Source organism: Lissotriton vulgaris, chromosome 2_1 (assembly GCF_964263255.1).
Source record: "Lissotriton vulgaris chromosome 2_1, aLisVul1.2, whole genome shotgun sequence".
NCBI lineage: Eukaryota > Metazoa > Chordata > Amphibia > Caudata > Salamandridae > Lissotriton > Lissotriton vulgaris.
The window spans coordinates 595,831,841-595,855,410 of NC_141687.1; the positions used below are offsets into that span (position 1 = coordinate 595,831,841).

The 23,570-nt window shown below is 46.7% G+C and overlaps 1 protein-coding gene across 3 annotated transcripts in view; it reads right to left on the reverse strand.

Annotated features, from left to right (window-relative positions):
- Positions 1-23,570, reverse strand: part of COL16A1 (collagen type XVI alpha 1 chain) — an 831,382-nt gene that overhangs the window by 244,948 nt on the left and 562,864 nt on the right. For all 3 annotated transcript variants that reach the window (XM_086955641.1, XM_086955640.1, XM_086955639.1), the window contains exons 30-31: positions 22,265-22,300; positions 19,666-19,773 (exon numbers count right to left, since the gene is read on the reverse strand). In XM_086955641.1, the coding sequence (XP_086811767.1) occupies positions 19,666-19,773; positions 22,265-22,300 (144 nt within the window). The remainder of the gene's footprint in view (positions 1-19,665; positions 19,774-22,264; positions 22,301-23,570) is intronic.

A 23,570-nucleotide genomic window follows, 5' to 3' on the forward strand; every position in this document is an offset into this window, starting at 1 on the left:
GTGAGGGTGATGGATTGCCAGGATGAAATGGAGTTATGACTTCTGACAAAAAGGACAACCTGGTCCTCAAGACCAGTTTGTCTGGGGAAAAGGTGGTGGAGGTTGGTTGAACCCAAGATGCTGGTGCTCACTCACATGAAAAGCTGAAGTGACCACAATAAGGAAGACAGTTTTGAGAACCAGAAGACACGATGAGCAGCTGTGCACGGCTCAAAGAGGAGGCCATTGAGGAATGTGAGGACCAAAATAAGATCCCACCATGGCATCACAAACGATTTGGAAGAAAACATATGTGTCAATCATTTGATCAACATCTTCCCAAAAGATGGCTTAAACAAGGACACCTGGTCGGGCTAATGAAAAAAGTCCAGAGGGGCTGACAAATTACCTTTAACAGTGCCCACTGCAGGGCCTTTCTAGGTCAAAGACAAAGCAAACAATAAAACATTCAACAATCTGGCTTGTAAAGAAATCCACACAATGCTACAAATGTGTCCTAACACCAGACTTAAATGGTCTTCTTGCACAGGCAACTGGCAGATAGAATAACATCCACTGCCTGCAGTGGTAGATCGAATGCAGCTGGCTGACGTCATTCAATTTTCATACAGGGAGGTGTAGATTGTTTAAGTTCGGTGGCAGAGCCTTGCCCTGCTGTTACAACAGAAGATCCTCCCAAAGAGGTAGCCTAATCGTACAGATAATCATGCCCAGAGGTTCTGGGTACCACACTCTCCTGGCCCAATCTGGAGCTACCAAGATGTCTTAGGATCAGTCATTTCTGCTCTTCTTCAGAACGTGGGACAGAAGAGGCAGAGATAGAAAGGTGTACAAGAGGGAAAGGTGTACAAGAGTCCCATGCTGCTCTCTAGCCTGGATGTGCTTCCGAGAGAAAGTGTTTGTTGGCCCTCCAATGAGCAGAAGGCTTGATACTGTATATTCTTGACAGTGGGGGAAAGTTCTGTCCAGGGCTATCCACGCTGTTGGAAAATTCCTTACGACATCTCAGGACCCAATCACCATTTATGAACTGTGAGGCATTGCGGGATGAGCTTATCCATCCTAGCATTTATAGACCGACAAGGACGTTCACAATCAGGGAAATACCCTGACACTCCAGCCAACTTCAGATGCATAGCACATCTTGGAACATGACCCAGGTTCCCTTCCTGACCTGCTTGTTGGAGTACCACATGGTATTGCATGTGAGAACCTGTACTAGCCTTCCCTTGACGGATGGCGAGAAGGCCTTCAACACCAGGATGATTTGCCTGCATATCCAACAGATTTATGTGGTGTTGGATTTCCAGCAGAGACCAGATCTCCCTGATTTCTATCTCTCCCTGAGAGCTTCTTCAGTACAATAGTGAAGAATCAGCCCCTACAGCCAGCTCCGGGTGGGAAAGGGAGAGGTGTCTACTGCTGGTCAGACTACGCTAGAGCAGCCACAAATGCAGATCTTGTGCGATCTCCTCTGGTAACTGGATGATGTCTGTCAGGTTTCTTTGCTGCTGGGCCCACTAAAGAGCCAGCATATTCTACGTGGCAAAGTGGCCAAGCAGGATGCCCGAGGTCAACAGGACAGGAAGTCTCAGAGGTGCTCTCATTGGGAATCAGAACCAAGGCTGTTATAATAACCTGAATGCCCCGGCCTGGTTGAAACGGGTAAAGGTCCTGAACTGCACTTTTCCCAAGACAGCTCATGTAAAAGGAAGTCTTTACAAAGGTGTCAGGTCTCGATGCAACTCATTCATTAGCAATGACTGTAGCAAGCCTGCCTTTAACAACCGGTCTTTGAGGTAATAAAAAACTGGTATCCCCAACCTTCGAAGATGGGTAGTGACCAATGCCATCAGTTTTGTGAACACCAAGGGGCACTCGTATGGCCAAAATAGAGTACAGCAAACTGAAAATGTTTTTGGATGACCTGGAACCACAAGTAACATCTGCTGGACTGCAGGATGGGTGCATGAAAGTACACGTTCTGCTGATCCAAGGCTAGCCTCCAGTTGCCGGGATCCATGACAGACAGAGCCTGGGCCAGTTGGAGCATTTTGAATTTTTCCTTCCACAAGAAAGCATTCAGAAGGTGATGATTGAAAATAGGATGAAGGCCAGGGTCCTACTTTGGCAAGAGGAAATAGAGGGAGCAATAATTCCTACCTATTTCCAAGGCCTGCACACTCTCGATAGACCCCTTGAACAATAGGGCTTGCACCTCTTGCAGTAGGATGGATACAGGCTCCTCTGAGCGCTGCTTTACTGTAGCTGGATTCTGCAAAGGGTTGCAATGAAATAGAAGGGGATAGCCCTGTTGAGCGATCAGGTGGACCCATCTGTTGCATGTGATAGGCCGCTAGTCTTGCAGAAAATGCCATATCTTGCCTCCCACATGGTTGTTGTGCACCACTAAGGGCAAACTAAAGTGGCTTGGAGGCTGATGCCAAAAGGGAGGGGGGACTGGGAACATCAGTGACCCTGGGGACCTGAACATTGTGGGCCTGATTCCCCACTTTGGCCACGAAAGGGCTGAGGTGACTGCAGCAGGGTGGTGGAGCCGGGAGTTGTCTATACACCAAATCTCTGGAATAGCCTTGGAAGGGCCGAAACTGATGAGGTTACTCTCTAGCAGGGGTCGAAAGGCCCACAAAGTGTGTCATCACCCAGCTTTCTTTGAAGTGTACCAAGAAAGAATCAGGGCAGAATCAGGAGGGATCCATCAAATGCCTCTACATCTCCAGAGAAGCCTATGGATCGCATCCCAGTATGGCAACGGGCCACCAAGCTAGTGCCAACTGCTAACCCCAAACAATCAGTAGTGACCAGATCAGCATGAATTTTATATTTAGCTGGATCCTGACCATCTTGAATAGTTTGTGCCACGGAGGCCCAAAATTCTTCTGAAACCACTGGCATGAACTCGCTAACCTTGTCCCAGAGGGTGAGTGTGTTACGGCTCAGTAGCTAACTGTCACTGACCGACCTTAAGGCTAGACCGGACAAAGATAACAAATGTTTCCCAAATACCTCTATCCTTTTCTACTCCCTATTGGGTTAAGGGGGTCGTGGGGCAGAATTAGAATTCCCCTTGCTTTTGGAAGCCTGGACCACCAAACTTTCAGGAATACGATGATGAGTAAGAAAATCAAGTTTTCCAGGTGGCTGCATGCAACGCCTGGCAACCTGCCTGGTCACAGGTGGGCAAGGGTAAGGTTTAGACCAAGTGCTAAGAAGGGTGTCAGTTAGGCCTTCATTGAATGGCAGTGAGGATTCAGAAGAGGTAGGCCTAGGCTGAAGAACTTCAATAAACACATTTGTTTTAACCTAAAGAGAGATATGATTATAGGACCTTAGCATCACGCCTAATGACTACCACTCTCTCTTATAGTAGGCCTATTTCAGGGTAATTATCATGCCCCAGTGGTCTCTTGTATATCCATATACAAACTTTGATCATCATAATGTGAGGGTAAAACATCCCCATCAACTCCTATGTCGGCTCCATTTGGCAAAAAACTCTGGTTAGAGTTGGAACTGAAACAACATGGACATCTCAGTGGTAGAGGGAGGGTTTTGTCAGAATCATATTGTACCTGAACCAGTTACACTAAAGTGGAGTCAGAGCACGACCTCGGTTGAGGTCACGGAAGGTTTGGCTCAGGTCAGAATAGGATCCAATTATGGTGCCATCCGGACTAGTGTCGATAAGCAGGGACCGGCACAGGCCTTAGAGCTGGAATAGAAGTCAACACTGGAGTCACTTGATCTTACATGAGAGCGTAAACAGGTCTGCGCCCGCAACTCAAAGCTGGAGTTGCTTCTTTTGATGTTCAGCGACATACTGCTTCGCTTTACAGTCCCGGATCGCCTTTGGGTACATGAAGGCTGTGAGAAAGTGTCATTTTTCTTGCATTGGTATGCCCCCACTTTTTGCTGAACTGCTGATGTGCTTTGACTGAGTGTGACCTGGGCTCCTACCAACCAGGTACCCAGGGCCTGTGTTCCTTTCCTAAAGCTGTACTGAAACAAAGCCCAATCGACATCTCTGGCCACCTATTAGCCCCTAGTAAATGGTACCCTAGGTGCCCAGGGCCTGGTGACCAGAGAAGACCCCTAAGGGCTGCAGCACTTATTGTGCCACCCTTAGGGGCCCTGTAGCCTGAGACCCACATACTGCCTTTGCAGGCTGAGTGTCTAAATACAGAACTAAACATAGAATCGACATAGCACACATCCATGTGTGCCATGCCCACAGAACCCACTGCCCTGGCATACTTCAGTCACCCCTCTAGCTGGGTGCCCTATGCCAGTGGTGTGGGCACAGGTGCATGAGCCCTGTGCCCCTACAGTACCCAGAGCCATTCCCGGGCACTGTAAGTGCAGTGATGCCATTAAGAGTATATGGTGCTGGGAGTTTGTCATTACGAACTCCACAGCACCATAACGGCTACACTGAAGACTGAAGACTGACAAGTTTGGTACTAAAATTCTCAGCACATTAAACCCGCACTGATGCCAGTTTGGGATTAAGTGTAAAATGCACCAGAGGGCATCTTAGAGATGCCCCCTGAAAATCTAACATACAATCCACGTCTGGTCTGAGTGGCTGCAGAGACTGTCACACAGCAGACATGTTGCTGGACCCCCGGTGGAGAGCCCCCCGCTCTCCTGGGCCTGCAACCATGCACATCCTGGGCGAGGTGCTAGGTCTCCTCCCCCAGGAAGGGCAGGGGGATACTTCAAAGGCATGCCACCTCTGTGAACTTCTCCAGACCATTTTCTGTTCTAAGCAACTGCCCCCCGCCAGTTCCAAACCCCACTTTGGCGGGAAGACTGGCGGGAACCCCCCCGCCCCGTCAGGAAGGGGGGGGTGCCAGCCTGTGCCAACCCCATCCCTCAGGTGGGAGAGGCGAGGTGAAGCACGACACCGGGCTGCGGCCATCTTGAAGATGGGGAGCCCTGCCCAATCACAGCTAGGCTCCGGCCCCCCTCCCACAAGAGAGGAGCAGGCTAGGGGGTGTACCCAACCCAGGACAGGGACCTATTGGTCCCTGCCCTTGCCCTACCTGTAACGTTCCTAAATGTAGTATTTAGGGGCACCCTGAACCTTCCTTCCTCAGATCCCGATAAGAAAAGAAGAAAGAAAATCAAGAAGAAGAATACCCGCCGTGCAGCTGCTAACAACAGGACGACACCCACTGACTTGGCCCCAGCCCTACCGGCCGGTCAATCCTGGAACCTGCTGCTGCTTAATCCCGGCGACTCCTGCGGACAGCAACCTTGGGACACCTGGAGGACCTGCCTGGCCTGACCCTCTTAAAGACTTGGACTCCCATAAGCAGAGGCTCTGCTTCAACAACCAACCCCTGGTGCCAGCCAGGAAGCTCAAGACCTGCCCACTCTGCACTCGCCGAGCCCCGCTCGTGCCCGAGTGATCCAAGACCACAAGGACGTCCCCCGGCGACTGGGACCTGAAGTCCCGTGCCCAAAGACCCTTCTCGACGAACCAGACGATGCCTGCAGCCTCAGAACCAGGGACCCCTCCAACCGCGACTAGCCGAGGGTAAGATTTCCCTACACCCAAAGACAGCCCTGCACTCGGCGCCCTGCGACCCCCTGTGCCTTCCTTTGGGGTACCTACCTCTTCTCCAGTATCCCAACTTACCCCTCAAAGTGGTGGTCGCACCTGAAGAATCACCGTCCCCAAGTCTGCAGCCTTTGTTCCCTTTTAACTTTCCTGACGGCTCAAAGGCACCCTGCACCCAGCCGCCCGAGTGCCCCTGGCAGCACAACCTGTGCCCTATCCTACTCCCCCATTTGCCCTGAGCAAGTGAGCAGGAGCCCAGCTCCCACAGCCACATGGCCTACTAGCCAGCAGCCACCAACCAGAGGCCCCCTGCCCCTCGTTGAATAACATTGGGCCTAACTACCTCTGCACCCGGCCGCCCCTGTGCCGCTGAGGGTGAACCAACAGTACCTACCTGACCCTGGGGGACCCCTGAGTCTATGCCTAGAACCCTAACTTCCCCAGCCGAGTACCCACCTGGAAACCGGTAACTCACTTACCTGCCATTGGATATCATTGACTCGAAAAATCTTCCAAGTGTGGAGTTTTGAAAACTTAAAATATTCCCAATAAATCAATCGAATTCCGAATCCCGAAGTACTCACCTGTGATCAGGAGAGAAGTCATTACTGCATCTTGATGTCCAGTATTCAACCGCAAAAGTAATCCTAGTCGGGTTTACTTGTAACTTGAATTTTCTCTATAGGAATCCATTGTGTGCTTTTCTGTGAAATTTCTTTTAAGTGTCTACTTTTGAAAACGTAAAATATTCTTTAAAAATCGTACCAAATATTGAAACGTAAATACTTACCTGTTTCAAGTTGAGACCCCAGTGCTGGACCTAGGAGCCCAGTACTGGATTACAAAAGTAACGAGATCGTACTTTAACTGCAACCTGAATTTTTTCCCATTGGATAACATTGCCAGTTTTTCATTGAAAAGTTAATCTAGGGCCCAGTCCTGGAACTACCAGAGTAATCTACAAAGTAATCAGCTGTATTTGTATAGAAAACCCCATTGAGCTCAATGCTAAATTGTGTTTAGAATTGTGTTGCCTATTGCAACCCCTGTACCTATTGTGTTTACAAAATGTATTGCCTTTCTGCAAAATACTCATCTGAGACCTCTCATATTGAGAACAGTATATTTTTGATACCCGTTGGTTCTACAAATAAAAAAACTATATCATTGATAAAAAAAACAATTGGCCTGGAGTTCAGTCTTTGACTGTGTGAAACCTTTTGCTGACTGAGTGTGTACAACAAATGCTTTACACTGTCCTCTGGTACTGCCTTACTGATCGACCAAGCTACCACTTTTTACAGAGTAAGGTCACACCTGGCTTTAACCTCTGTTATACCTTTGTGGTTTGTGAACTCTATACACCTTGTACCATCAGGCCCGGACAGGCCGTTGCGGGCACTGGGCAATCCCCAGGTGCGCCGCAAGGGTGGGGGCCGGTTTTGGGCCCTGGGGGCCGTTTTTGTTACAGGGCCATTTTTGCAGCAAAGCTGCAAAATCGGCCCTGTAACAAAATCGGCCGAAAACCGGCCCAGCAAGGAGCTTGGTCGCACTCCCAAGGAGCCGGCCGAGCACTTCGCCAGGGCCGGTTTTGGTTCTCAGTCCGGCCCTGTGTACCATATCTTGGTCCAGTATATATAGAGCCACTTTCTCACAAGGGCACATTCCTCACAGAAGTTGATGTTGTACCCAAAGCACAAACACCAGAGGCACACCTTGTGGGGTCCATCACAGACATTAGTTTACTACAATCATTGAATGGTTTCAACCCTGGAGTCTCGGGTGGGGACATAATTCCCTTTCACCCAGGAATTAGTTTGAAAAACTTGTCAAATCGATGAAAAAAGAGAGAGGAGCTCCTGACATGTGTTTGAAGACACAGAAAGAAACAAACTGATGGCGTGCCGGTGTGGAGCGTATATGTGGCTCTACTCCGTTATTTCCGGGACAAAACGAGATCAATGCAGAACCGCACAGCACAACATAGCGGCGTGTAGTCGCACTACTGTTAACACTTCCAGATCCAGCCTGGCGACTTGAGGGGTACACTACAGTTGGGGAATCTGTGGTGAGAAGTATCCATGTCAACCTTTGATCAGTTATCAATTCCCAAGTTGGGGTGGTAACTGATTTGCAAAGTGGAGGGCAATCCCTTTGGACCCCTTTTCATTTATGAATTGTGGTGGCAGCTTTGGAAGGGTAGGTAGACAGCTTAAAATGCCCTGTTTCATTTAGGAAACAAGAGCTGCTTTAAAAAAAATAAAAAATCCTGTTTTGGAATGCAGTCACAGAAATGATGATCTGGTGTTCTTGGAGGCCACCATACCAGTGATTACAGCCAATTACAGGGGACATTAAAATGGTGACCTGCCTACAAAATATTAATTAGGCAGGTAATTCTATGATCCCCGGCGGTTTCCTATTGTGCGAACTGAACTATATGTATATCGGTCGGATCACAAAATCTGATTTGATTCGTAACAATGACTGTGCAGTACATCTGGCCCTACAAAGAGCACAGCAACCAGCATAACTCAGTCAGAGCATGAAATGCACTTCATGTTCACTCAGGTACTCTCAGTTGTCACGCTCCCTTCTTCATCATAACTTGCAGGGAAAACAATTACGTAAATAATATATAACATGCACCAGAGGACAGTAACATAGACAAAGTGCATTGTACTCAGAGTCCAGGAACACATATTTTCTACACCGCACCCCAGAGTATAGTAACTGAGAATTGATTTCGCAGTCACTGTGCGTAATTACATAGATCAATGTAACTGTTCGCCCAAGCAGCTATATGTCATACAAGCAGAACATGGATGGCGTGCTGCACACACAGAACATAACAGCACCGATCGGTCACTCTACCAGCACAGCAATGCAGTCCCTGGGTGCCGTCCTTCTAGGCAGCAGCAAACATGCATTATAACAGACTCACACACCAGCACCGCAGAGTGCTCACTTCTGCCACACAGCAACGCAGATGACATTTCATGGTTCAGCTCTGAGTGTACCTCAATGTGCATGTCAAAGCAAAGTATCACACAGCATCTCTTGCATACTGTAAAATAAAAAGCACTGTCCTGACATGCGTCAGAAAGTCGCTGCAAAAGTCAACCTCCTACGAGCGAGCGAAATTACACAATTCTTATGATTACGGGCACAGTAGTTTACGGGTCAGTTTGAGTACAGAGAGAATTAGTTATACTGTGTGTTGCATAGGCCGAGGCCTGCTCAGAGGGAGAAGGGTGTTTGATACAGATCCAGGCCGTTTCTAGGTGTTTTGCCGCCCTAGGCGAGAATTGAAAAATGCCGCCCCCTTCCTTTCACTCATCAGCTACAAGTTCGTAATCCTTGCTAAGCACACTCTGTCTTCCTTCCTGCAGAGGTAAGTAAATAGAGCAATCGTGAAACCTGTTATTTGCAGCCTTTGGAAACTGTATACGCATCATGTAAAGCGCTATATGAAAATAACTGTATTATTTTTGTTTGCGGTGGCAAAAGGACGGGATGGGGATGGTTGGGTGGGTGGGGGTAGCAGCGTTCTTTGACATCACATTATATAGTCTTCGCTCGATCTAGTGACCAGAAAGAAGAGCGTCAGTCAGTGCGCTAGTGCATGGGAAGCGAGTTTGCAGAGCCTGAACTTGGGTTTCATGAGGCGCTTTCTAAAGGTCTATCTGTTTGCGCTATGAATTCACCGACTGTAAGATGCAATTGGTAAATAGATTGATGCAGTAAAATGTTATTTCAATATTCAACTTGGGAAGGAGAAATGTATTCAAGGCGAGCATGAATAATTAATTAATATTATTACTAATATTTCAGGCTGTATATGCATTAGTGAATATTATATTTATTTACACACTAAGCCTACTATCAAGCATCCGACAGTGAATATCTTCTGCTCCTTTAAATGAAAGTGGAATTTCACTTTGTTGTGGCTCTTACAAAAATCCTGCCTTCCCATTTTCTTTTCGCCTGTTTAGTAGAATGCCAATAAAAGTATCACCCACCTTTGTCATTGGTTTTGTGTTCAAGTTACTACAATCGAACGTACTTTCACATTGTTATTTTTATAACTCTCGCCATAATAAAATACTTCGATATTTTTGTTAGAAAATAATTTACAATAAAAAAATGAATTAACAAAACGTGTTTTTACACTTTTTGCATTCCTTTGTAATTAATATTATGATAAAAGTATCATAACACTTTATTTAATAATTGTTATCGCAATTAACATGCTTTTACGTGTATCTATTGCTTCTCATCATTCTGTAGGTGCCTTAAAACACTATTGCTCCATCACATTATACGTGGAAATTACACAGTTAGTAATTTTGGGTGATACCTAGAACAACGCTATAAAAGTTACTTTACTTAAATCATAGCACAAACAATCTCCACCGTGACCTAATGCATAAACTACAATACTTGGCCAAAGTGTGGATAAGCACTTACTTGCTAAAACCATTTGGGAATTAGTAGCATGTTATTAACATTATTAACAGCGCCACGAAACCAGAAAACACCAATAGCAAGCGCCAGGCTCCTCACTCATGATCCACTGGTATAATCTTGGCGCACTGAATTACTGATGCCGCGCAGCTCGAGGGTGGCGCAGAGCTCTTTCATCCCTGTCCGTGCCGAGCCTGATGTACCTCTCCCGGCCACCGACCCACTTGTGCATCCGGATTTCTGACACATTTGTTTCCGGCGCCATTTAATAATGAATGCGAACAACTGAGACAAAATAGGGAGCCCGGGCTGAGCGACTGCGCGAGGAGCACGACCGGAAGAAGACCTCTGCCAAGCACTTTGACGCCCTGGCCTGTCTGAGGGTCCCTGCGCTCTGATAGTGGCGTAATTGGTGAGCCCCTTACTGCGCCTCACATGTACACTCCCTTGGCAGTGCTCGGAATCCCTGCACCTTGAGAGAGGGGCTTAATGACAGTGACCCCCGCCCTCTTCTGCACCTCACACAGGGCCATGCCTAGGTTATTTTGCTGCCCCCCCTCCTTTTGCCGGCCTAGGCAGCTGCCTAGTCCTGCCTAATGGTAGAAACGGTCCTAACAGAGCGGCTCAATGCAGGAAGGAAAGGCTCGCAGGCCAGTTAGGGCCTCAGAGGGGCTTCCCGGAAAAATCCGTTACACGGTACAAGAGCAAGGCCGTCCACATTTAAAATGTTGCTTACGTCATTGGCGCACTGGCGTTGCGTGCTTCCAGGAAGATGAAGTCACGCAGATAATGTCATAAAGCATGACACATGCTGCACTCTGAAGCATTCCTGTACAGATACTTCCCTGTCCTTAAGAACATTCCTAAAACTGACTTTGTAATTTTGACTGTACGGTCCTTGCACAAGAGAGCTGACTGGCTTTCTATTTTCATTTGCCCCGAACCAATATTTGTGTACATCTAGCCTCTATTTACAGTCCATGAGTGGCAGCCATTGTTGTTTGGGTCCTATACCCGGAAGGAACACATACACCCTCAGTAAGAGTCTGGTAGAGGCATCATCCCCGGGAGCTGGCGGGGCGGGGTTTGAAACAGCAGGCGCTGCAGACGGAGGGGATAGCGGAAAGGTGGAGGTGAATGGGACTAACAAGGGTAATACTGGAGGTCAGCCAGATGTTGAAGGGCAGAGTGAGTTTAAGATCTCCAGGTTAAGCCAGAGGGAAAGAGTGTGTGTGCGCGCGCATGTGTGTATGAGCATGGTAAGGGGCTTGTCTGTTCTGGTGCTTTCAAGGGTGAGGTGGAAGGCTCTATTGGGTATTGCAAGGGATAAGTACAGAGAAGTAAATGGGGTTGGCAAGTGGGAAACGTGCAGTTTGAAGGGAGGAGGGAAGTGAGAGACAAACAGCAGGCTTTCCAGGAGGGAGGGGGGAGCCAGAGAGGCTGCAAGGTAGGGAATGGTATAGAACTCTTAAAACTGAAGGCTGAAGTCGAAATGGGGGCTGAACGAGGGAACATCTTACCCCGTGTCCAGAAACACCCACACAAACAGGATACACTGAGATGGAATAAGTAATGATTTGTAATAATTCAGAGAAATCTAGCATGTGTAACAAACTTTGGGAGTGTAAACGATGATCTGGTGCTACTTGGAATTCTTCACTTTGATCAAATAGTCAGCAAAGGAAGGAAATAGATCAATGTGTGTTCTGGTATCACTTCTTTAAAGACCACAAGGGGGGAGGTGAGGCTGAAGGGAAGAACTGGAATATGGAAATATTCCCCTCACACAACACATGAGGTATTTTCTGGTGCATTAAAGAACAAAAATATGGAAGAACACCTCTGAAGGTAGAAACGCAGCATCCAGTCGTGACTCGGCAATGGCTTGCTGAATCTATTGCATATGACCGCTGTCATTTTTTTCAGAAACTTGTTAAGGAACCATGGGTTTAACATATGGCATATATAGCCTTCTGCCTCTCTTCTTGCAGACATAGAAGTACCTGGAATGACATCCTTGCCCTAGATTACATCCTTTCCCATTTTCATGAATATCGATATGACTTCTTTATCAGGATATTGCTGCAAGGGACCACTGGGATCAGAGGTAAGCTGCAGCTTTATTGAGAATGCCAAGAAGCTACAACTTGAAGGGCTTGCAGTTCAGAAGCAACCACCCCCATCTAAACATGAACACCTACACACCCGCCAACTTTTATATAGCTTATGTAAGAATTCAGCTTGTGAGGGGTGTAGGATGGTCCGCTAATGTCTGGTGCTTATCTACCTATGAAGACTTTCGAAACCACACTGAACCATCTTCCAGACACCAGGTCTAGCTCATTTGTTGACAAACTTGAGGCTGAGATCTGGGCCTGGAAAGGCTCTCACCTGAGACTGGGAAGACTGTTTAGTCTGATGGAAAGAGAGCAGCTGCAGAGGGAATGCTGATGGTTCACGACTTAAGGTGCAAGGTAAAGACTGACATGATTGCATATATGACGGCCAATATTTCTTCAGAAGTTGCTCCCAAAAGAGAAAAAACGTACCTGTGGAGGATACAAGTTTTGAAGAATAGGAATGTGGCATCAGACTGATCTTCCTGTCTTTTCTACAATTACACTTTTCTTGATGTCAAATGTGTAGCAGAAGAGGGTCGTGTTTTATGATGGCTAAATAACCATTTTTGGTAAGGAGTTCCCTATCCACAGTTTGGATTTCTGAATAAGTGGAGTCTGTTTTTCTTCATAGGAGCTATTTCATCTGCGTTTGGAATTGTTTTCTCTACTAACCATGGCCTTCCCCTTCCACATCAGTGCTGTGATGTAAGTGTTCTGCTGGCTCTGGTGCTTACAGTGCGTGTGCCAAACCATCACCATGGGCAGCCTCTCTATTACCATACTTCCTTCGGGTACTGAGTGAGTGATACGTCCAGACAAGTGGTTTCAGCAAGCCATGCAACCAACTTTCAACCAGATTTACTGCTCCTTCAGACACACTGATCTGTCAGATTTGTTGGATTTTTCTTTCAATTTTAGTTTATGGTGCCCTCTACCTCTGGCTGTAAACAATGCTCAATCTTCCTCAGTCTTAGTCTTGCACACTTGACTCAGCCTTGCGAAACAAAGTGAAGTGAAACAACCTGACTGAGTGGCATGTATAGACATTAGATCGCTGCCTTGGAGAGTGTCTATGTTGGAAAACAAGGCATTAATTGTGAGGCCTGCACAAGAAATGGGTCTACATTTGTCCTTCACTGGGAACCAAACACCCTATTGTAGCACTTGACTCTCAGAGGGTAGCGTTGCAGAGCAGCCCAATGTTTACTCAATGGAGGTGGTGTGGGCTAGTAATCACCATTGACAGCTATGCAGGAATAACAATAATTGATTGCCCAGTCTTTGCTTTTATTTATAAAAAGGAAGAGTATATTTAATACACACACTACTCAATACTATGCACCAATTTACAAATATACATAAGCTGATGGAAAAACTTCTTGACATTGCATAAACATTCCCACCCCTCCCGCAGGAGGGGGGTCTAGTACATTGAACATTGAACATTGAACAGGGGTAGAACTTCGTTCTACCCCTTCTAAACCTTGGTTTTGTCCTGCTCTCCGAGACCTCAAATCAGGCTGTAAAAAGCTGGAAAGGTTATGGAGACTAGCTTACCTGCCTGAGGCGAAAAAGGATCTGCGGACTGCACAGAAAAAGTATTATGCAGCCATCAGATCTGCCAAAAGTAGCTACTACGCTGGGCGCATCAGCAAAGCTAACAACAATAGCAAGGAAATATTTGCGATTGTCAATAGCTTTGTATCCCCCTGTGCATCAAAACCTTTGCTGTCCGCATCAGAAGAATGGTGCGAAGAATTATCTGAGTTCTTCGTTGAAAAAATTGCCAAAATTCAGGCGGACTTGCAAAATGTCTGTAATGGCCCTTCTTCTCCTTTAACAACTTCGCTTCCTTTAATGCCCAGTCGCACCGCCCAATTGGCCAATTTTACCCCTCAACTAGATTCGGATATCACTGCCATTGTTGCTGCCTTAAAATCCGGATCTCCCTCTGACCCATGCCCGGCCAGAGTACTTGCGGGTGTAGCGGAATCGGTGGGAAATGAGGTAACCCAAATTATTAACCTCTCGCTCCACTCAGCTACCGTCCCTGACTGTTGGAAACAAGCAAAACTGCTCCCACTATTTAAAAAAAATGGACTTGATCCGGCCACCCCGTCCAATTTTCGACCAATATCTTTGCTGCCAGCGCTTGCAAAAGTATGCGAAAAGATTGTTTTTGGTCAACTAGAGAAATTCGTGGAATCCACGGAGGCCCTACACCCAGCTCAGTCAGGCTTTAGGGCCGCCTACAGTACAGAGACGGCTTTAGTCGAAATATCGGAGGCTATTCGGGAGTGTCTTGACGGGGGTGGCAGAGCGGCTCTGATTTTATTGGACCTCTCTGCTGCCTTCGATACGGTGCCTCACTCCCTTCTACTCTCCAGACTAGCCGATATAGGTATTACTGGCTCCGCATTTGACTGGCTGACCTCATTTTTAAATAACCGCACGCAACAAGTTTGGTTGCCCCCCTTTGCTTCCACTCCTAAATTGCTTTCTACTGGTGTTCCTCAGGGGTCTATGTTAAGCCCTTTGCTTTTCAATATTTATCTTACCCCTCTGATCTACCTGGCTGAACAGTTAGGGGCAAAAATTATGGCGTACGCCGACGATACGCAATTGTTGTTTACTTGGCCCAGAGATAATTTAGATACGTCGGCGGCCCAATTATGCCTATCTTCTGTCTTCCAATGGTTAGCTAATGCCCAGTTAAAATGTAATGAAAGCAAATCCGAGATCCTGCTATATGGCTCTTTCCCTGAGGATTTTAGTGACTGTCTTTGGCCTACCGACCTACCCCCTCCAAAAGCTGCTTCGGGCCCAGTGAAGAATTTGGGGGTTTGGTTCGGTAAGAACCTTAAGTTTGAAGACCATATAAATAAAGTCACTGGAGTCTGTTTTTTCACTTTAAAAACTGTGCGCAGGTTTTTCCCTCTATTACCGAAAGAAGCTAAAGAGACTGTCATTCGGGCATTAGTACTCTCTCGGTTAGACTACGCTAATGGACTGTTTTCTGGCCTACCGGCTTACCTGATTCACCGCCTTCAGGTTATTCAGAACGCCGCCGCCAGACTCCTGTTCAATGTCCCAAGGCGTTCCAGTGCTCGACCTCTTCTCCGTGCTTTGCACTGGCTCCCTGTTGCCCACAGGATTCTGTTTAAAATCCTAGTGCTGGCGTATCGAGCCATCCATCACACTGGGCCTGTCTACCTGAGAAATAGGTTCTCCCTGTATATTCCCAATCGCCCTTTGCGCTCGGCCAATTTGTGCCAAATGACTGTCCCCAAATTTAAATATTGCAGACTTGGCGGTCAATCGATCTCAGTGAGAGCAGCGAAATCCTGGAATACTTTACCTCTTCATCTAAAAACTGCACCGACTCTTTTTTATTTTAAGAAGAGTCTTAAAACCCATCTTTTTAATATTATAGCCTAAACCTCCCCACTCCCTGTATTCCTAGCTATTTACGCTCACCTAGTCTGCTCTGCCTTCAACGCGCCAGGATACTATTTTTTTAGTAATAGAGCGCGATATAAAAGCCTTTAATAATAATAATAATAATTGTCTTGCCCCAAATGCCACAGGTTGAACAGAACTTGGGGAGAGGGCCCTTCCCACTGCCACCAACCCAGTGGCTGCCACCCCTCCTATTATTTTAACAAGCATTTATAATGGGAACACCTGCCACAGTGACATAACCCTGACTTAGAGCACCTAATACTGACCATACAGTATACACACTTAAATCTGGTTGTTCAACTAATGCATTAGCAAGAATACATGTCCAAAAATACCTTGGAATGAGGGGTACTTATCATATCTGGTAGCATGAACAATGCATGTCAATCACAGCCACTAAAAGGCATCACTTTAATAATCACATGGCTATGCAATTACAGACAGGCACCCTGGCAAGGATGCTGGCAACATATTTCCAATTAACTTATAACAGCACATATGGCATGTGACCTCCGGTCCCCAAAAGTACCACATTTATATAAATGACCATCCTGTTCAACTACACCCTTCGACCCCTAGGGGATGTTTCCACTATGACAATTAATATTCAGCCACTCACACATCAGTATAGTCCTAACCATCAGCTTCCAGCTGAAGAACGAAAGTTCCAGCATTAGGTAGGCTTGCAAACATCCAAAAACCCTCGAGGGAATATCTCCTTTAAGCCACCAGAGACTTAGGCTGGGAGCTTCCCCATTCTGCGCTGGGGAAGTTTGCGCTGCTCCTTTGCATCCCAATAGTGGTGACCTCGTCTTCCTGGGGTCACCACATGCCGAAAACGAGCAGTTTTTTTTAAATGCCCCACAGTGCTCGCTGGGCATTATGGGGCGCCCCCTTGAGAGCGTGTATACGCGAGCAGCGGGTTTCCCGCTGCTCGGGTGAGAGGCGAGCCGCTGGGCTAGTTGCCTTGCACCGCATTCCACTCTTCCTCAGGGACCAGGTTCCACCAGGGCACCCCTCGTGCAGGTAAGTTGGAGAGCAGCTCCGGAAGCCCACCCCCTGCTGCTCTCAACAGTTCCTTGCCTGGCCAATTCCCTTGCGTGCTGCCGCGGGACCAGGCCCTTCATTCTGGTCTGCTTGCTCCTGGGGCCAGACATGGGAGCTGCGGCCAGCCGGGTGGGGCCTTGGGCACGGCACTCCCCCCTCCTTTCACCTGCTGCGGGTGAGTGCAAGACAATTCCTCCCAGCACCCAGGAGCCTAGGGATGGGGTCCTGGGCCTCCACTCAGCTTCATGGGGAGTGCAATGGCACTCCCCGACTTCCTCTTCGTCAAGGCCCAGAGATGGGGTCCTGGGCCCCTAGAGACCTCTTCATGGGGTGCACGACAGCACTTACCGGTTTCACGTCTGTTGGGGCCAAGGGATGGGCTCCTGAGCCCCCTTGGGCAGTTTCACGGGGAGAGCGATGGTGTTTCCCGACTTTACTTCACCGGGGCCTGGGAATGGGCTCCTGGGCCCCGTAGGCACCTTCACGGGGGCGTGACAGCGCTCACCATTGTCACCTTCTTTTGGGGGCAGCCCCCGGGACCTGACCCACCCCTGGGGCACATCAGAGACCGGCGGCGAAGCCCCACGCGCTTCATCGTCTGTCCATTCAAAAGGTCAAAGGTCGGCTAACTTCTGGTGGGCCTAACTTGGCCCCTGGTGAATTGATTTCACTGATCTTGGTCACGTTTTGCTCCTGATGGCCAGTCCTAGCCACCTAGAGAACCCTCCTGGCCCCCAAGAGGGCAAACTCAGCAAGGAGCTATCTTTACTGGCTTCCTGCGCCAGACTTTCACCTTGCTGTCCTTCTGGACCTCTCCTCTCCTTGTGCAGAAGCCCAGGCATCCTCTCATTGGTCGTCCTGGATTCCCTCAGAGGCACAGTCCAGAGTCCTAGGCAAGTCAGGGGGTTCCTCCTTCCAAATGCCCATTCCACCAGTCTCTAGCACCAGTCTTCCTCAGCAAGACCACACCCCAGAGAGAGCTCAGCTTACTGTGCAAGATCTTTTAAGAAAAAGTGGAGGGAGCTAGCAGGAAGGTACCTCTGCCCTATCCGGAATTGACACATCACCTCTCTGCCCCTCATCCCTCTTTCCTGCACAAGCCTATGTAATACTTCAAGATGGCATCGTCCAGGGGTCCCATGCCACATGTTCTCTGAAAACCCCCCTTCCTCCAAATGCTGACATCACAGCCCTGGCCTGGTGCCTGGCACCAGGTGACAGCTGCTGGTTGATGCCCTGCAGCTTCAGCCCATCTCTCCTTCTTGGAAAAAAGACCTCTGCCCTGGGGAATGGTTGCAGTGAAGGGCTAGAGCACTGATGCTACAGCTTGGGGAGGTAGGTAATGAATTCAGCCTGGCAGGGTCTCACCAGGTCTGGACTCTCGTTCTGAGTTGAGTCAGAGGAATATGGTGTTTCTGGATGACCCATAAGCAGTACAGATATGGATTTTGACCTAGCAGAATGGTTCTTTACACACAATTTAGAGTGTACTTTGGTGCATGTCTGGAGTTTGTAGGCCCTAATGGTACTGAAACTACCCTATGTGGTCACCTTCCCCATAGGAGAATAATGGAGTGTTCCAAGAGTGAAACAGTAAGCACACTGACTGTCCCTTACATGTGTCTACCCACATTATAAGGCCTATTCCATGTCACCACCCACCTCTGCATGGTCCCTTCCATAACCTTGCATCTGTACCCAGCTCCTGGGCTGCGCACAACAAGAATCTCCCCCGCACAGACCTTACACAGGGTGTGCACACCTGTAAACAGTCCTGTGCCCCTTACCCTGGCTGTTGCACAGCGCCTTATCTCACAAGGCGGACACCGGTGGAACCCACATGCAGTCCATTTTATCACGAGTTTACCGTGGGTTAGTCCCAGCTTATGAGGCTCTCCCACAGTAAAAGTTCAAAAATCAGGTGTTTAAAAAGCAATACAGCCGAGCGGCTCAGATGGTCAGAACCACCTTCTCACAGTCTGTCATCATGGAAACAGTCTACCACCATGCTTATGACAAGTGGGGGAAGTCAGCGTCTACTGCCTTATTCCTTTGATGAACTTATTCCAAGTATGCCTGGTGCTCTTACCTAAACTAAAGCTTAAATCAGCAGCTCATTGATCACCGTAGGCAGCGGTGGTGGTAGTAGGGCATGAGTATGGAGGAGTAGTACTAGAGTATATTGAGGTTTTGAGATACTAGGGCATAGGCAGGAATAAAGGTACTACTAAGTGGGGAGCAAAATTAATACTAGGGTATAGGAATTGTGCTAAAGCATAAGTTGATCTTTTATTTTCTTTATAAGGATCGATGTAGCAAGGTAACGACAGGGTAGATCGTTTGTGTAAGAATAAAGGTAGTCAGGTAGGATTCAAGGTAGTAGGATATTGATATGGGTGGAGGCGCTGGGTATAAGAAGGGGTATTGGTACAAGGTCTAGGGTAGCGATAGCAGTAGAGGGGAAGGGTATAAGGACTAAAGAAAAAATCAAATATAGTTGATGGAGAGGGGGAACTGGCCAGTCAATAGGAATTGGAATGAAGACGTGGAGGAGACAAGGCTTAATGGCAGGAGCTGCTGACTCTGGTACGGAGGAACCAGGTTCGAGTCCCGGCATCTGCTAAATATCCTATGACTCTGAGCAAACACTTAATCATCCTGTGCTTAAAGAAAATGTATATGATCTTGTGTAATGTAATCTGGTGCTTATGTAAAGACTGCAAAAAACAAGAAAAGAAATGTGGGTACCGCACAAAAAGACAATAAGATGGTAGATACAGAGGAGACAAAAAAGGCACAGAAGGAGGTTCGCTCCTAACAAGAGAAAAACACTGCAGGGAAATACTTCAACCTAAGGACATTCACCAGGGTGGATTCTACCTTCTGGAAATGCCATTCATTTAGAACAATTCGAGGAAACAGGTTGATGGGAAAAAAAGGTTATCCAGGTCAAGTTTCCTCAAGTCTCATCGATCGCCTTACCTTCTCTCCTTTGGCTCCACTCGGACCACTTAAGCCTGGTACACCTGAAAGTCCTGGCAAGCCTGGGGTCCCCCGAGCACCCGGGTCACCAGGATCTCCTGCACTGCCCTGCAAACAAGATGATTTTGGCACAAGTGAGAAAGCACTTCCATATAGGTCGACAATTAGGTCTGCAGTGGCATGGCATGGAGAAGGTGTTGCAGTCTTATGCAGAACACAGAAGATGTTGAGGCATAAGAACGGTTTTATTCACAGATTCTCTACGCAACATTGTGTAAAGCCCTTTCTTTCACTAAGGTAACATGCTGCACCAGCTTGTTGTAGGGGGTGGCCATTCAGGCTCACTGCATATTTAGGGTACAGCACGTTACTGAAAAATCGAGGAATTGTAGGTCACTTAAAAATTCTGTGATTGTGCATCAACTCCAGGGAAGTATGCGATCACTTGAGGCTTAAGGTATAATAGTTCACTGCATATGCATGGCGTGAAGGTCCGGAGACTCATTACAGCCATAGTGCACTTTGGCTTTTTAAGCCTTTATTTATCTAATGTCTCAAATATCACTGTCACCCCTTAAAGTCTCATGATAGTTGCAGGGAAGTAATATTGTAACTGGTATTACAGATAGTGGCGGTAGTGGTATTTCCAAGTTGCATTTATTACAGGTGATGCCTTATGCCCCTATGAACTCGGCAATTACATGCCAAAATGGGTTCTACTGACTTGATTTACACATTTAAACCAGTAATTTCAGACCTTTGTCCTCGAGGATTTGTCCCCAGAAATCAATGCGGTGTTACCACCTGTGGTATTACCAAATGTAATACAATAGGACTTGTAATTCCGCTTGATGCAAAAACAATAGATTTAACTCAAAACTATAATTAGAGGCCACTCATGAGGGCCTGAGTGTACCATAGGTCACTTTACTGTCACTATGAGGTCACTGCAAGCTCAGCATAGCATACCACGAGGTATGTAAACCTCTGCTTAAGCAGGTGTCTTTAGGGTCATTTCAAAGCCAGAGTCTTAAAGTACACTGAATACTGAAATTTAGCTGGGCTACTTTACTCATAGGATGCATAAACTACTTCACTAGTAAGGCATGTATGTCACTACATACTTATGCACCTCGAGTGGCTCATCCCCACTTGGCATTCAACACCTCGTACAAACTCAAGTTTCCAGAGTTCCGTGCAGATTCTTGGCTCACCCCTTTGAGTTTCATGAGTCACTGCCTGCTTAGTATCCTTCATGACACTTCATGGATAAGGTCTACTATGCCAAAGTAGACTCAGAGAATCAGGTCAGCTCTGACTGGCACATGCATCAATATTGCATTTTGTGATTCCTTAATTGCGAAAAATAAGGAATCGCAATTAAGGAATTGAAAACTGCAATGCATCAAGAAATCACTATAAAATAGCGATTTCTTAAAATTCCTTAATTGCGATTCTCTAATTGAGAATCGCAATTAAGGAATACCTCCCCATCCATTCCTATGGGCCTAGAGGCCCATAGAAATGAATGGAAAGACATTCTTAATTTGCAATTCACCATTTGAAATTCGCAAATTAAGAATGCAATTTCAAGGGTGCAGGGGTGTCCAAAGGACAACCTGTTGCACCCCTGAAATCTGCTTAGAAGTACATTTTGCACACTCACATGCCCCAAGGGCATATGTATGTGTAAAATGGAACTTTGAAAAACGCACTTTAGTGCATTTTTTAAAGTTTTCGCAAATTACAATGAAGGTCAACTTCATGGTAATTTGCCCCCATTATTTGCGAATTCGCAAATTTTTAGAGTTTGATGCATTGCATTTAAGGAATTTTAATTTAAGATTCCTTAAATGCAATCGCAATTTAAGAAATCGCAATTTTGCGATTTCTTAAATTGCGAAAATTACAAAAATGTTAATGCATCCCAAAAATGGGAATTGCATTCGCAAACGGACGAATTTTGCGATTCGCACCATTTGCGAATGCAATTTCCTTTGATGCATGTGCCCCTGAATCTCTTATTCCACTGAACACGGAAGAGTGTCTAAATCAATGAACTCACTACGGCTCTAAGGTCATTTCATGCTCATGGTATCTTACATTGCAGTAAACACTCACTATCATACTGCACTGAAAATGTATGGTATCCCAGTCACTAAAAACTTAGGGTATTGCATTCTTATGCCACGGTTTGCCGGAGTGTGCTACTGAAATGCATACTTAGGATTTCTTTGGCCCCTCCACAGAAAAAGGTCTCTAAAGCTACTGCACACTGCGGGAATCCAAGGTGACTAAGCAAGAAGGGTTTGTAAGTTTAACACAAAGTCACAGTCCACTAGGTCACTGCACGCTCAGATCTGTATGGTCACTGCACCACTAGGGCATCTAATGCTACTTCAGAGTCAGGCTCTCCAAAGCGAGCACACTCAGAGGGTCTCTGAGGTCACTCCACAGTTGGGGTCTCTAAGGACACTCAAAACCTAGAGACTTTACTAACAGTATCTGCCTATTTATTAAAGGTCGCGTTTGTCTCGGGCCTCATGGGGTCCCTTACACATCTGGCATTTTTCAATGAGCGGTATAAAAAAGTCCTCACCTTCTGTCCTTTGGATCCCGAAAGTCCAGGTTTGCCCTACACAGAGAAATGAATTAGATTAAATAACGGAAATAAATAAGCTTCCAGTTCTAAAATCTTCACTGCCACACATCAATGCACCGGGAAGGTTGGAAATCCTCCACACATGACTCGGGAGCAGAGAGGGTTGAAATGTTGCCCTCATAATTCACTAGACAATTATAAATGACACAAGCAACATAACCACAAGGAAAGTATATACATACAACCCCTTATATACCAACAAATAGGGGAGATTTATAAATGCCAGCCCACAATTCTTACCACACAAAGAGGGCGATAAACATAACCCGATGTGACTTCACAAAGGATTATAAACATCAGCGCCATATATCCCGACACACTAACCCTCATGCATCACTACACACAGGGTGTCCATGTCATCCCTTCTCTATCACTACAAAGAGAGAGACTTAAAACAATGCTCACCTTACATCAGTGCACAGAAAGGGGTGTAAACATCACTCTTCGAACAGCACTACGCAGAAGTCTATAAATACCACCTTTCATAAATCACTCCACAGAGTGTGCAAACCCCACACACATACATCACCGCATAAAGAGGGAAATAAACATTAACACTCATACATTCCTGCACAGAGGGAGTTATGACAGGCGTTGCAAAATCAATAGGTTAGGCTTTCATTTTCAGTTCTGACTAAAACATTGCAAAGCCTGCTGCAGAAAAAAGCAAAAAAAACATTGCTCTCTATGTACAATGTATGTATGAGATGAAGCTGTATGTACTTTTGAGATGTAAAATAGTCCCGCAGCATGAGGTAAGATTCAAAGCGTCCTCGTGTATATTTTAAAGAATTGGTAACAGCAGTTATTACAGGAGACCGCTGCACCGTCACACCATGCCTAAAACCCACCTCTAAACATCACCACACAGATTAAATGATACACACCCCGACTTATATCTCCCTACTCACAGGCATATAAACTTCCCTCCTTATACATCCCCGCACAAAACCATAATGACCCCTGCCTCTCATATACCACCACACATAGTGCTGTAAACACCACTCAGCATACATTACTACACAAAAGGTTATACCTACCAAAACTCATACCACACCCAAACAGGTTTGGGTATAAGAACCATGCCTCAAACCATGTATCGACGCATAGCAGTGGCTGTGAATTCCACCTCTCATACATCCCCTGCACACAAGATCTTTCTATTGAGCACCAACTTCCAATCCATGTTTCCTCTTTTTTTGTGAGAACCGCGTGGCCCCTGACTTGGAACAATTCATTTTTT